This window comes from Guillardia theta, assembly GCF_000315625.1.
Source record: "Guillardia theta CCMP2712 unplaced genomic scaffold GUITHscaffold_40, whole genome shotgun sequence".
NCBI classification, from domain to species: domain Eukaryota; class Cryptophyceae; order Pyrenomonadales; family Geminigeraceae; genus Guillardia; species Guillardia theta.
The window spans coordinates 122,807-134,918 of record NW_005434634.1 but is presented as its reverse complement, the minus strand read 5'-3'; the positions used below and the strand labels follow the sequence as shown (position 1 = coordinate 134,918).

General features: G+C 52.6%; 4 protein-coding genes across 4 annotated transcripts; 2 read left to right on the top strand and 2 right to left on the bottom strand.

Moving 5' to 3' along the window:
- Window positions 1-165: 165 nt before the first annotated feature.
- GUITHDRAFT_139692 (hypothetical protein) lies at window positions 166-1,823 on the top strand (the record flags this gene model as incomplete). The annotated part of the gene is made up of 9 exons (XM_005831364.1): window positions 166-240; window positions 290-382; window positions 429-491; window positions 658-692; window positions 928-1,017; window positions 1,212-1,272; window positions 1,324-1,371; window positions 1,510-1,572; window positions 1,758-1,823. 9 exons carry the CDS (start codon window positions 166-168, stop codon window positions 1,821-1,823), a joined length of 594 nt encoding a protein of 197 aa, XP_005831421.1.
- Window positions 1,824-2,148: 325 nt separating this feature from the next.
- Window positions 2,149-4,195, bottom strand: GUITHDRAFT_139691 (hypothetical protein; the record flags this gene model as incomplete). Its single annotated transcript, XM_005831363.1, has 10 exons — window positions 2,149-2,199; window positions 2,251-2,335; window positions 2,437-2,526; window positions 2,694-2,744; window positions 2,791-2,883; window positions 3,027-3,385; window positions 3,687-3,743; window positions 3,959-3,989; window positions 4,044-4,097; window positions 4,164-4,195. 10 exons carry the CDS (start codon window positions 4,193-4,195, stop codon window positions 2,149-2,151), a joined length of 903 nt encoding a protein of 300 aa, XP_005831420.1.
- Window positions 4,196-6,507: 2,312 nt separating this feature from the next.
- On the bottom strand, window positions 6,508-7,662 carry GUITHDRAFT_163552 (hypothetical protein; the record flags this gene model as incomplete). The annotated part of the gene is made up of 1 exon (XM_005831362.1): window positions 6,508-7,662. The coding sequence occupies exon 1, from the start codon at window positions 7,648-7,650 to the stop codon at window positions 6,508-6,510; it is 1,143 nt and encodes a 380-aa protein (XP_005831419.1). The 5' UTR covers window positions 7,651-7,662.
- Window positions 7,663-9,439: 1,777 nt separating this feature from the next.
- On the top strand, window positions 9,440-10,440 carry VPS2B (vacuolar protein sorting 2B; the record flags this gene model as incomplete). The annotated part of the gene is made up of 7 exons (XM_005831361.1): window positions 9,440-9,479; window positions 9,534-9,664; window positions 9,722-9,844; window positions 9,896-10,024; window positions 10,078-10,155; window positions 10,206-10,260; window positions 10,400-10,440. 7 exons carry the CDS (start codon window positions 9,440-9,442, stop codon window positions 10,438-10,440), a joined length of 597 nt encoding a protein of 198 aa, XP_005831418.1.
- Window positions 10,441-12,112: the final 1,672 nt, after the last annotated feature.

Sequence of the window (12,112 nt, the reverse complement as noted above, 5' to 3'; positions counted from 1 at the left end):
GGACGTGCCTGCAACTTGTTGGTCTGCTTTGAGGTCTCCTCCAGATGACTTGCGCATGCCAGGGAGAAAGCAAGTTCGAGCCGATCGTCCTTCCTCTTGACCTGAGCAGGAAGGCGAGGACGAGGAGCTTTCAAGAGAGGCTGACGCTGATGCAGGCCGGAGGAGATGGAGGAGGCAACGCAGAGAGCGTTCAAACTCCTTGGGGAAGAGAAGATTGACGTGCTTGTCAACAATGGAGGGGTCCGGCCCTCCGTTCTGTCCGCAACCATGTGGCTGAAGTGTCATGTAGATATCGACCAGATCATTTGCGGACGAGATGAGATGGAGTTTAGATCGAGACGTCATGACCGTCAACTACCTAGGGCCCGTTGCTCTAACCAAGGTCTCTCAGACTTTTCTTGTCCGCGTCCCTCTCAGCGCTCTTGTAGGCCGTCCTCCCCGCCATGATGGCGAGACGGGCGGGTCAGATCGTCGTCATCAGCTCGGTGCAGGTGGGATGAGAGGCTGGATGTACACTTCCTGCATTGACTCTCCTCCTCCTCCTCCTCCTCCTTCTCCTCCTCCTTCTCCTCCTCCTCCTCCTCCTCTACTCACCTGCCTCTTCGTCGTCGTCGTCTACTCTATTCGTCTCTCCTCCCCTGGTTTTCACCCTTGCAGGGCTTGATTGCTCTACCTGCTCGTACCGCTTACAGGTGAGATTTCAGAGCAGAATACTTGCCACGTCCACACCTGCCGCCCTCCCTCTCCTCCCTCCTTCCCTCCCTCCCTCCCTCGAACCCCTTCCCTCCCTCGTCCTCTCCCTCCTTCTCCCTCCTGTCGCCAGTTCGCACTCTCTCTCCCACCTCGCTTCTCCGTGGTTTTTCCTCTGATCTCTTCCCTCCTCTCTCCGCTCTTGCTCTCCCTTTGCGTTCGTCTCACTTGGCCCAGCGCTTCCAAACATGCTCTCCACGGGTTCTTCGATGGCCTTCGTGCCGAAGTGTCTTCAAGAGGAATCGGAGTGACTGTCATCTGCCCCGGGTGAGGAACGGGAGAGGAGGACGAGGACGAGGACGAGGACGAGGACGAGGGAGGGAGGGATAAGGGGCGGGAGCGGGAGCGGGAAAGGATGAGGACGACGAGTTCATTCAGCGTGTGTGACTTTTTGATGTGATACGAGTGTCATTGCAAATATGAAAGACCTTTTCTTTGACCCTCCCGCTCACATCGCGCAGGTACGTCAAGACTTCTCTGTCCATCAACGCCATCAACGCCCAGGGAGAGAAGATGGGAGAGGTGAAGCGAGAATCTGACATGTTCGACATTACCAACTTGCCCTGCATGCAGTTGGATGAGAATGCCAAGAAGGGCATGACGACGGAGGCGTTCGTCGAGGTGAGAGGCGGGGTGTACATGCTCAGCAGCAAGTGAGAGAAACGAGCAGAAAGCTCTCTTTGCAATCGCACGGCAAGAGTCTCAGGTGCAGTAGCAGCTCTCCTCATGCTGGAAGATGCTGATCTTGATCATTTGCAGACGATCATTGCAAAGGATTTTGACGCCCATGTCGCTCCTTTCCTCCGCGTCCTCACTCCGAATGTGAACCCTGCTCCTGCTCCTGCTCCTCCTACTGCTTGCTGCTGCTTGCTCCTCCTCCTCCTCCTCTTCTATCTCCCTTTTCGTCGTCCTCCTTCTCTCTTCCTCCTCCTCACACTCTACCGCTCTTCCCTCCTCCTCGTATTCTTCGACTCTCCGACACTATCTACTTCTGATCTTCCTACCAGATTCTCGAGTTTTTCATGAGGAAACGTGCAGCAAAGCAGCTGAAGATCTCAGACAAGAAGGCGTGAGGGGGGAAATTCATCCACTCCCCCTCCCCCAGTTTCTCCTCCTTCTCCTCCTTCATTTCCCCCTCCTCCATCTCCACCTCCACCTCCTCCACCTCCTCCTTCGACCCTTCCTTGTCTCTCTCGTTTTCCGTTGATGCGTCTTGCTACTAAAAGGAAACCTTACGCTCCTCCTCAATCTCTTCCGCATTTCTCACTCGGGTGGAGCAAAAATCTTTAAAAGCAGCAGCAGGGCAGGAGGGCACAAGTACGGAGGAGAAGGAAAAGTGGGTAGGGTGGGGTGGGGGGGGGAGGGGAGGAGGAGATGCTAAGATCGACTGCATGGCTATCAATTGATCAGAACCCCGACAATGAGCAGAAGTCCGAAGGCCATATGAAGCTGGACATCTGGTGTCAGGATAGCAACATGCAGACTCGTCTTCATCTTCACCTTTGCCGTTCTCTTGGGGAGATCTGCCATCCTGTTGATGTCATGGGTGAACCGGCTGATGACGTCGAAGGCAAGAGGAAGGGACCTGGACAAGTGTGAGGAGCCAGAGGGGAGAGGGGAGGAGGGGGAATGAGCACGAGCACGAGCACGAGCACGAGCACGAGCAGGGGTGGGATAGGAACTCACAACAAAACCATCATCATTCCGAGGCGTCTCTGTCCCACACTCATGATGATCACAGTGACGTAGGCAGCAGTAATGAGACCCACGTAAACTCTGAAGAGAAGGTCAGAAGAACAGGATAGAGTGGGGAGATGGTGATCAAGTACTGAGATGATGGATGTAGTGGTAGTGATGATGATGATGATGATGATGATGATGATGAGGAGGAGGAGGAGCAGAAGCAGCTGGCAGCGTGGAAGTTGACAGCTGCCTACTAGTACCTCTTGCTCCCATTGAATCCGAGGATCGTAGCCAGAGTGACCAGGCCAGCCCTGCACAGTAGGTGAGGAGGGGGGAGGAGAGAGGAAAGGGATCGACTTTGAATCTTCTCCGATGTCTCTGCTGTTGTTTGCATGCAAGATGCACTCGCAGATGAAAGAGCAAGGGATGGTGTAGCCGAAGACTTCCCCCCTGCCAGCCGACTTCAGCACAACTCTACACCAGACTTTGGCTCGTCACAAGTTGGATCACGTGATTGGGCAATGTCGTCAAGACATAATAGAAAACATACATCGCATCTCATCTCATCTCATCTCATCTCATCATATCCTCACCAGAGGGCATCGACACTCTTCGGGGCCACCAGGAGGATAGTGCAGTAGACAAGGAGAGGGCCGAACGCTATGAAGATCGCAGCATCTCCCAGCGCAAAGTACTTGAGCTTGAACGGAGGAGCCGTGTAGAAGTAGGACAGAGAAGTGCCGCACAAGTAGAGCAGCGGGATCCGATATCCATCGCTGAACCTTGGCAAGAGGACAAGGAGGCTGGAGCCGTAAAGCACCAGTGCAAGCGCGAGAACCGAACGAGGTTTCAGTCCTCCGCCCACCAGCACGACCTTGTGGGGGAGCACGACTGAAGGGTCCGCGCCCGATCCAACGTTGGGCCCATCCACTCCGTTCTCGTAATCCCAATACTAGGAGCAGGCGTCAGCGTTGTATGACTACCCTGCCCCTGCCCCTGCCCCTGCCCCTGCCCCTGCCCCTGCCCCTGCCCCTGCCCCTTCCCCTGCTTTCCCTTGGCTATATATCATGGCGTGATCGCGCTGCTCTCAGCTCATCTATTGCCACGTGCCTTCCCTCCCTCAGCTTCAAGCTGGCTGCGCTTCTCAGAACTCCAGCTCCCGTGCCTCACTCGTCCACTTTGACTCTAATTCCTCCTTCCGTCCGAATACCTCTCCTGCCTCCGCCTTACGAATCTCTTGCCTCCTGTCTTACCGTGTTGATCACGTTAGATGCAGCTTGAACTATCACCCCCAGCAAGATTGCTCTGATCTGTTCAAAGATTTACAACAGGAAGAAGCTGGGGGTAGGGAAGGGGGAGATGAGGTAAACAGGAATGGAAAGAGGGCTGAAGGACGAGGACAACCTTGAACAAGTGCTGTTGTTTGTGGATAGGGACAAGGACAAGGACAAGGACAAGGACAAGAACGAGGACGAGGACGAGGACGAGGACGAGGACGAGAAAGGTAAAAGCAATGATCTCTCACCATTTCTGGTAGACTCCATGCCACTCCAGATCTGAAAGGAATTCAGAGGCTTTCGTCCTTGTGACCATGAGAATGAGAGCGTCACCTGTGGACGAGAGTGACAGTGAGGAGGACAGGAACCAGAGCAGCAGGGAAGGTCCTGCCAAGCAAGCAACGTCAGCACTCGATGCCACGGAACACGGAAAACACAAAAAGAAGTACTAACCATGGCCGCATAGCAACTACGAGAGGATGCATTGTGAAGATGCACCGGCTGATGCCTGCTCAGGTGATGACTGAAAAGTAGAAGAGATGGAACAGGAGAGTGTCCACGCTTCCTCCTCCTGTACAATTCTAGTGTTACTTACAGAGTCCTCACAAAAAAAGTACGAGAATGCTTCAATACTGCAAGCTTCCTCGGATCTTTATGGATTCTTATTAGTGCAGCATGATTTTGATCAGAAGATTTTATCCTCCGCTTATGTAAGCTATGGTATAGAGCTCATGTATTCCAGCTTTCTCCACGTCACAAGATCTCAAACTCGTCCCGACTCGTCTGAATCCGATCATGGGACCACATAGCTTCCAATACACTGCGACCTATCATAGTTCTCTCTCCTCCTCCTGTCTACATTCCTGTCATCTTCGATCCTTCATCATTCCTGTTTTCTCTTCTCTTTCTCCTCTCGGCTCTCCCCAAAACCTTTCGGTTCCCTTGCATGTCTCTGGCCTCCTACGACCGGCCACCCCACCCCTGTTCTCACACATTTTTTCAAGTACCCCTCATACCTGCAACCCCTTCAATCGAAGTTCTATACCCTACCCCTCTTCCTACCACGTGTCATTCTGAGGAAAGCGGGGGTGGTGGAATGAGAGAACCCTGCCTTGGTACCCACCCACCTTACAATCTTCACTCGTACAATAGTCAAGTGTGGGGGTCATATCACATCTCAAGGTTTTGGGAGGCAGTTTATAGGATATTTATTGCCAAATATAAACTTTCATTAAAGAGTGTTGGCAATGGGCAGTTGTATTTGTTGTTGAATATAAACTTTCATAAATTCGGTGACAGAACCTTGAACAGCGTACTTGGGCTGACCTGCCTTGATACGAGTCTCTCTAGACTGTCCGTGTCACCGAGTCAACTGCGACTGTCGTGATGCAGTGACGGAACTTCGGGAAGCCTCGACTCTGGTCGGATGGCCCGGTTCAGTAGGAGACAGACACAGGCGGTACGGGATGGAAGGCAGCTACATTCTGTATTGTAATTGTTTTGACATGTAGGATATGATACCCACGATCATCACAGCTGATATGAGAGCAGAGAAGACAATTCCTGACAGCTTGAAAGCCTCCGAAGTTAGTAGCGAGCAAGCACACACTGAGATGGTGTAATCGAACGCAGTGATCTCGTTGAGTGGCCTCCACTGATCAAACAACGTAGTCAGCCTGTCTCTGAGTGCTGCTAGAGTTTGAAAGTTGGACTCAAGATAGAGAGCAGAGCAGAGCAGGAGCTGCTTTCAGGCGGTGCATACCTTCCCATAGATACAGATTTGAGGGATGCCATCATATCCCTTGCCAGTCCAATACTGGAGCTGAGAATGAAAACCTGCCGAGTGCATCCACTGAGAGTCAGTCTTATGTGATCCAGCATGTGGTTCATGCTGCTGTTGGAATGCTTCAGCTGAAAAATACCCGAAGGACATGCAGGGCTGTTAGATGTGCAAACTTAGAGATAAGGGAAGATGCCTGGCGAGTTGGTGCAATGAAGAGAGATAGAGAATAAGATAAGCTGAACTATCTCTTGAGCTATCCCCTTAGTTCCCATCACAGCCTCGGACTCTGAAGCATTCATGATGTTCATCAAAGACATTTTGATTCATCCTCCACTGGCATGAGTCAGGACAGTCAATTGAACTATCTCTAATTGAACTATCTCTTGAGTTATCTCTTTAGTTCCATCACAGCCTCGGACATTGAAGCATTCATACTGGCGAATGGTGATGAACTACTGACGAGCGGTCATGTACTTCTGACGAACGGTCATGAACCAGCCCAGCCTGGCATCGCACACCGGCATCCTCTACGTCGCTTCCGACCAAGGGCCAGCGCCGCTCTCCCGCGCGAGAACGCCAGATCGCTGCTAGCAAGCAGCCAGAAGCTTTGAGTGGGGTGCCAGTGGGAGGGAGGGGGAGGGAGGGAGGGAGGGAGGGAGGGAGGAGGGAGGGAGAGGGTGAGACAGAGAGAGATTGAGTGTATGAGGGGCAAATCAGGATAGTCCGATGATCTGTGTCTAGTTTTCTGTCGAATGCTTTCACCACGTAGATTGATTTCAACGAACCTGACGTGACCAGTGAAACGGAAATACCTTTGTGATCTGTACATGATCCCTGATGTTGTTATTTAATCCTAATGATCTCTGGATCTTGCAGGCTGCAGCGAGCTCCGCTCCCGCGCCTCCCGAGCGCCAACAGATCCAGACTACGAGCCCGAGACCAGATCAAGTTGCTTGGAAGACCATGATGCTAGCTGGCCGCCCGTCAACTTTTCACGTGCCGCCCGTCAACTTTTCACGCGTTGTTGTTGGTCACGGTCGTGATGGCCGCGCCGGGTTCTGGTGTGTCTTTCGATGTCTGGGTGTCCCTTGACGCGTCCAGCCTTGGCATTTCAGCGACAGCCTTGAGCACCCGTCTCACGGTCTCGTCGTTGGGCCCATTCGTGCAGATGTGCCCGTAGTCGTGGATGATTTCAATCTTGGCGTGAGGAAGGAGCTTCTGCAGCTGATTCGTCGTCGCAGGCACCTGCACGTCCATGTCACCATCCCCTTGATAGATGAAGACGGGGCACTTGATATCGGATGTGTTGTAAGTCCATTTGTTACACAACGTCCGCTTTGTGTCCCCGAGAATTGCCTTTCCGTCCTCGTGAGCGCACCAGCTGTCCACCATGCTTGCCTGCCAGAACGGATCTTGGATGAACTTCTCGTATCCTGTCTTCCCACCCTTTTTGAACTGCATTTCCATCTTACATGCCATGGACTTCATTGAAAGGCCCGTCATGCTCATCAAAATTTTTCTTGGGATACAGCCGCACAACCCAGTGAAAGGGTGACAGCAGCAGTCCCACTTTCCGCAGGGTCCACAGTCTTTCATGGGATAGTATCCCACAGCTAGCTTCACATCTAAGTCGGCTGTTGGGTCGCATGGATCCGTCATTGCAGCGAAGAGGATGATCCCGCGAACCCTGTTTGGCAGAGCTGCAGCAATCTGCTGGCACCAACAAGTGCCAACAGAATGACCCATGCAGACAAACTGATCGAGTCCAAGATGATCAGCAAGCAACCCAATGTCTTTGACAACGTCTGGGAACGCATAAGTGAGAGGGACAGGCGAGCTCCTGCCATAATTGGGCCTGTCTATGGCGATCAGGAAAACCCCTGGGATAGTTTTTTTCTGCATCCACTTGGACTTTCCTTCACATCCTCCGTGAAAGCAAAGAATTGGCACACCGCTGGCTTTGTCGCCATCAGTCCAGTAGCAAATTTTGCGTTTATCTGGGAGCTCAAAAAAGTGCTCTACAAGCTCTGCACGCCTGCTAAGGTAGTCCTCTGGGAACTGTGTGAATCCGGTTTTGTACAGCGCCTCTTTCTTGTAAGTGAGAGGTCCACAGGGTTGCCCACCGCCTGAGCTTCCTGGTTCTGGTGCTACCGCCATGTTGCAATCCTTGAGAGCAGCGGTTAGGGTAGGGTATGGAAAGGTTTTAGCGGGATCCGGCTAAAGGAAAGGGGTGGTATTTACAAGAGTATCGGTACTGCTATCCTGAAAAAAATTATCATGAGCTAGGGGTGGGTTGATGGGCAAAATGGCGTGTTGGATATTTTAAAATGGAGGAGGCACCTGCCACTGGAGCAGGGGGAGCAGGGGGGGGAAGGTTCAGCAGCACGATTCAGCTTGCTTTGCAGTCATTCTGGGAGGCTTTCCAACGAGACCCTGTGGTATCAGAAGGGCCCTCTTCATCGAACGATCATCTTTCCGTTGGCAACACTGGTACGAATTTAGCTTCATCTCCTACAGGTTCTGGTGCTACCTTGGACCCCCCATCTGCCAGACCCTCGGAGCCAGAGGCGCCACCTACTCCTCCGCTGTCCGATGAGCCAAGTGCTGAAGAGCTTCGTACAGCTTTTCGGCGGTCGCACACCTATGGTACTCGCTCCGCTACACGTCGCACCAACATCCGTGGTCGCCCTCTACGGATAGTGGGGACCTCAGCCTGCACTGGCGGCACGGCAACTGCGAGCAGCAGTGGAGGCTCTTCTGTTAGTCCAGAGATTGTATCACCCTCAGTGGTACGGTCACAGTGGTGGAGGCCGCCGGGGCGGCAATGCCGTCGAGGGCGTGTACTAGGACTGTCACTTGGTAGGTTTTCATTCGGTTTCAAAGCTGTTGAATATCAAGGCTACTGCCATGGCGGCAGGTGCAGAGAGTATTGGCTGTGTTTCAATCGCTTCTGTGCTGTGATCGAAGCTATCAGCCAGGAATCCCTCGAATCTGTGTACATGGAAAGGTACAGTGACCTCTCCGCAAATGATGACGCTGAATGTCACCTTCGTTCTCAGTGGAGGCCCTACAACCCTGCCGGGCCACCGGCTTCGATCTTTCCGTAGGCTCGCTTCGACACAATCTATACAATCAGCTTCTGGTATCATGTTGCCGCAGTGCTGTGTTGGATAGTCTGACTTGGAAGACTGATCATGTGCAACCCGGGCCGGGGGTGATCGCCGGGACCGGTTCCCCGGCGGCTCAGTGGGCCGCGCCGCGCCGGGGCACTGGCCGCCCCGTCGACCGGGTCGGACCGTCCGAGCCGACCGACGGTCTCGGTGCTGCAGTAAGTGCACTGGAAGCAGACTTTTACAGATATTTTTTTCAAGCGATCACGGGTGACCTCCTACAGCAAGTCTCTCAATAGGTACCACCGGTACAACATCGATTCAAAAAGGGGGTACTGAGTGTTTCCTCAAACCACCTCAAACCACCCCTACCCCCCCGACATCGAACCAAAACCTCGGAATACCCTACCTTTATCCTGTTTGCACCCCCACCCACCCTACTGTAAGTCCTCTACCCCAGCTTAAAGGCCCTGATTGACCCCCGGGAATGCAGCCGTAGCGAAGCGTTGAAATTGAGAGGGAAACGGGAGGGGAGGAGAAGAGAGGAGGAGGAGAAGAGAGGAGGAGGAGAATGTCACGAAGAAGGGTGAGGAGGATAGATGAAGTTGGGTAAGAACACATGGAGGAGGAGGAGGAGGAGGAGGAGGAAGAGAGATTCCAGTGAGAATGCAAGAACATTGCAAGAACAACACCGGAAGCAATAGAGAACTCAGGAAAGAAGATAAAGGAGGAAGCGAATAGTGTTGATGAAAATCAGATGGAGATGAAATTATCATGGGGTGCAGAGAATTCCAAGATAAGACCCTATTTGTTCCGAGAGTGAACCTTTCCGACAGATGTCGTTTTTGTTTGGAGGAAAGAAGAAAACTCCTCAAGGTATGCGAAGATCTCATGTAAGTCTGACCACATGATCACTGACGAGCACTCTAGAATTGATGCGAGAATACAAGAGGAATGTGGACAAGTCTGTGCGAGAGATCGAACGAGAAAAGACCAAACTACAAACTCAGGAAAAGAAGATCATCAACGACATACGCAAGGCGGCGAAAGAGGGGCAGATGGTAAAAGGATTGTATCCATCAATTGACACGATAATCACTGCCATCGTCTTGTTTCAGGGCCCTGTGCGTGTCATGGCGAAGGATCTAGTCCGAACAAGAGCTCAAATCACGAAGTTCTATCAAATGAAATGTCAGATGCAGGCTGTTGGCCTTCGACTTCAAACCATCAAATCGACGCAGGTCTGTCGGTTGCTCTCAGTTGCTTGCTGGTTCTGAGACAGAGCTGCTCAGGCCATGACAGAAGCCATGAAAGGAGCGGCGAAAGCCATGAAGGGCATGAATGCCAAGGTCAACCCGATCGCCATGCAGAGGATTCTCTTCGAGTTTGAGAAGCAAAGTGAGATCATGGACAGCAAGCAGGTGCGACTGACCTCGCAGCTCTCAAGCATCGCGTGCTGACATGTGGAGCTCAGGAGATGATGGATGACGCGATCGATGATGCGTTCGAAGCCGACGATGAAGAGGCGCAGGTGGACGAAGTGATAGGACAGGTCGATAACCTCCCGTCTCTCCGCGCGTGCTCGTCTTACTGTTGTGGCAGGTCCTGTCGGAGATCGGAATCGATCTTGGCGATCAGATGCATCATGCGGCTCCAAGTGAGTCGATTGAGTCTGAGGATGTAGCTCTGACCCTTACGAGCAGCAGCAGCAGCAGCGAACGCGCAGGAGGATCTGGATGCAGACCTGGAGGCATGCTGTGACTGCCCTCTCCCCTCCTCGTTGACGTCTGTCGCAGGCTCGTCTGAAGAATCTCAAGAGCTGAGACGGAGATCGTGACTGAAATTGATGTTTGCGCCTTAGATGAGAAACGCACAGACAGATGCACCGACAGAAACAGGAAGTTGGAGGAGGAGGAGGAGGAGGAGGAGGAGGAAGAGAAGGATGAGGACGATAATGAGGAGTAGATGGTGGTGTTGATGGCAGAGCAGGAGGGAAGGGGACAGTTATGTCGTTGAGACACGCATGTTTGTTCCATGGGGGCAGAATTGCGATGTTTATTAGTGCTCAGGCTAAAGATTTCGAATCTTTTTTGGGCCTGAAGATGTAGTTTGATAAAAATATGGAAGCGACGTCGGCAACTTGCCAGAACAGCTTTCCCACTGGTCTTCCTCTCATTGACGCCACCTTGGTCCACTGCACATGGGGTCGAATGGCGCTGGTCAGAGTTTTTGATGCGCAATTACAGTTTGGTTTTCACCTCGATGAGCCACTTGAACACGGCAGCAATCTTTCCTGTTAGAATGAGAGAGTTGAATATCACCACCTGCCGTGCTTCATCATACGAGTTGCTTCGTGCTCCTGCTCCTGCTCCTGCTCCTGCTCCTCCTGCTCTTGCTGCTGCTCCTTCTTCTACTCTTGCTGCTCCTGCTCCTGCTCCTGCTCCTGCTCCTGCTCCTGGTTCGTGCTCCTGCTCCTGGTTCGTGCTCCTACTTCTGCTCCTGCTCCTCCTGCTCCTGTCAATTTCTCACCCCGTCATACTTCGACAAAGAGACGCAGAAAATGGTGGGAGTCGCCTGTCCCTCCCCGAACAGACCGTCAGGGTAAGACAGGAGCTCTTTGCCTTCGATCTGCCAGGACGAGCGACAAAAACGTCAAAGTTTGACTCTTGTCACATCCAGAACCTCGATCATCGTTTCTCACATCTCGGACAATGTTGGAAGCTGCTAACTTGGCGTTCTGTTCTGCAGTGTACCCCGTCTTCTCCTGAGGCGAATTTTATCGTGAATTTCCTCTCCAGAACCCTCCTCCTACATCCTCTCCTCCTCTCCTCTCCTCTCCTCCTCTACCCCTTCCCCTGCTTTCCCATACTCTTGCATACCATCTTCACGTCCTCTCCTCCTCTCCTCTTACCTCAGTGTGTTGAGCGTGTACTGTGACATCTCCAGCTGCATATACGTTGCTACATCCGATCACCTACATGCCTGCGGGTCAATGAACTGGGAGAAGAGCAAGAGGAAGAAGGGACAGCCAGGAAGGAAACAAGTGAGTGAGCGAGTGAGTGGAGGGATCACATGCCTGAAGGAAGCTATTCACCCTGATCGCTCCCCTGCTGTCAAGTTTGTCTGACTTTTCTATCAGCACGTCGAGCACGGCAGAAGCTGTTTCTTCACCTTCAAACTCCTCCTGCAGGGGATCACTGCGAGGGTAGGATCCGAGACACCTACAGCAAGGAAGCGGGAGGAGGGAGGAATGAGCGACGAGAGATGTCGATTGGTAGGAGAGACTGAGTACCTGTAGATAAGAGGAGCTTGCAATGTTTGCCCGTCGTCTAAGACGCATTCCTGACGGCAAGGAATTAAATATCAAAGCGCGAGTGGGAGGGAGGGAGGGAGGGAGGGAGGGAGGGAGGGAGGGAGGTAGGTAAGGAGGGATTTGTGTACGGAGAAATGTACTCTGGGGGTATCCAGAGCTTTCTGTCTGAGCTGCTTTTTTCTTCCTGGATTCCTTT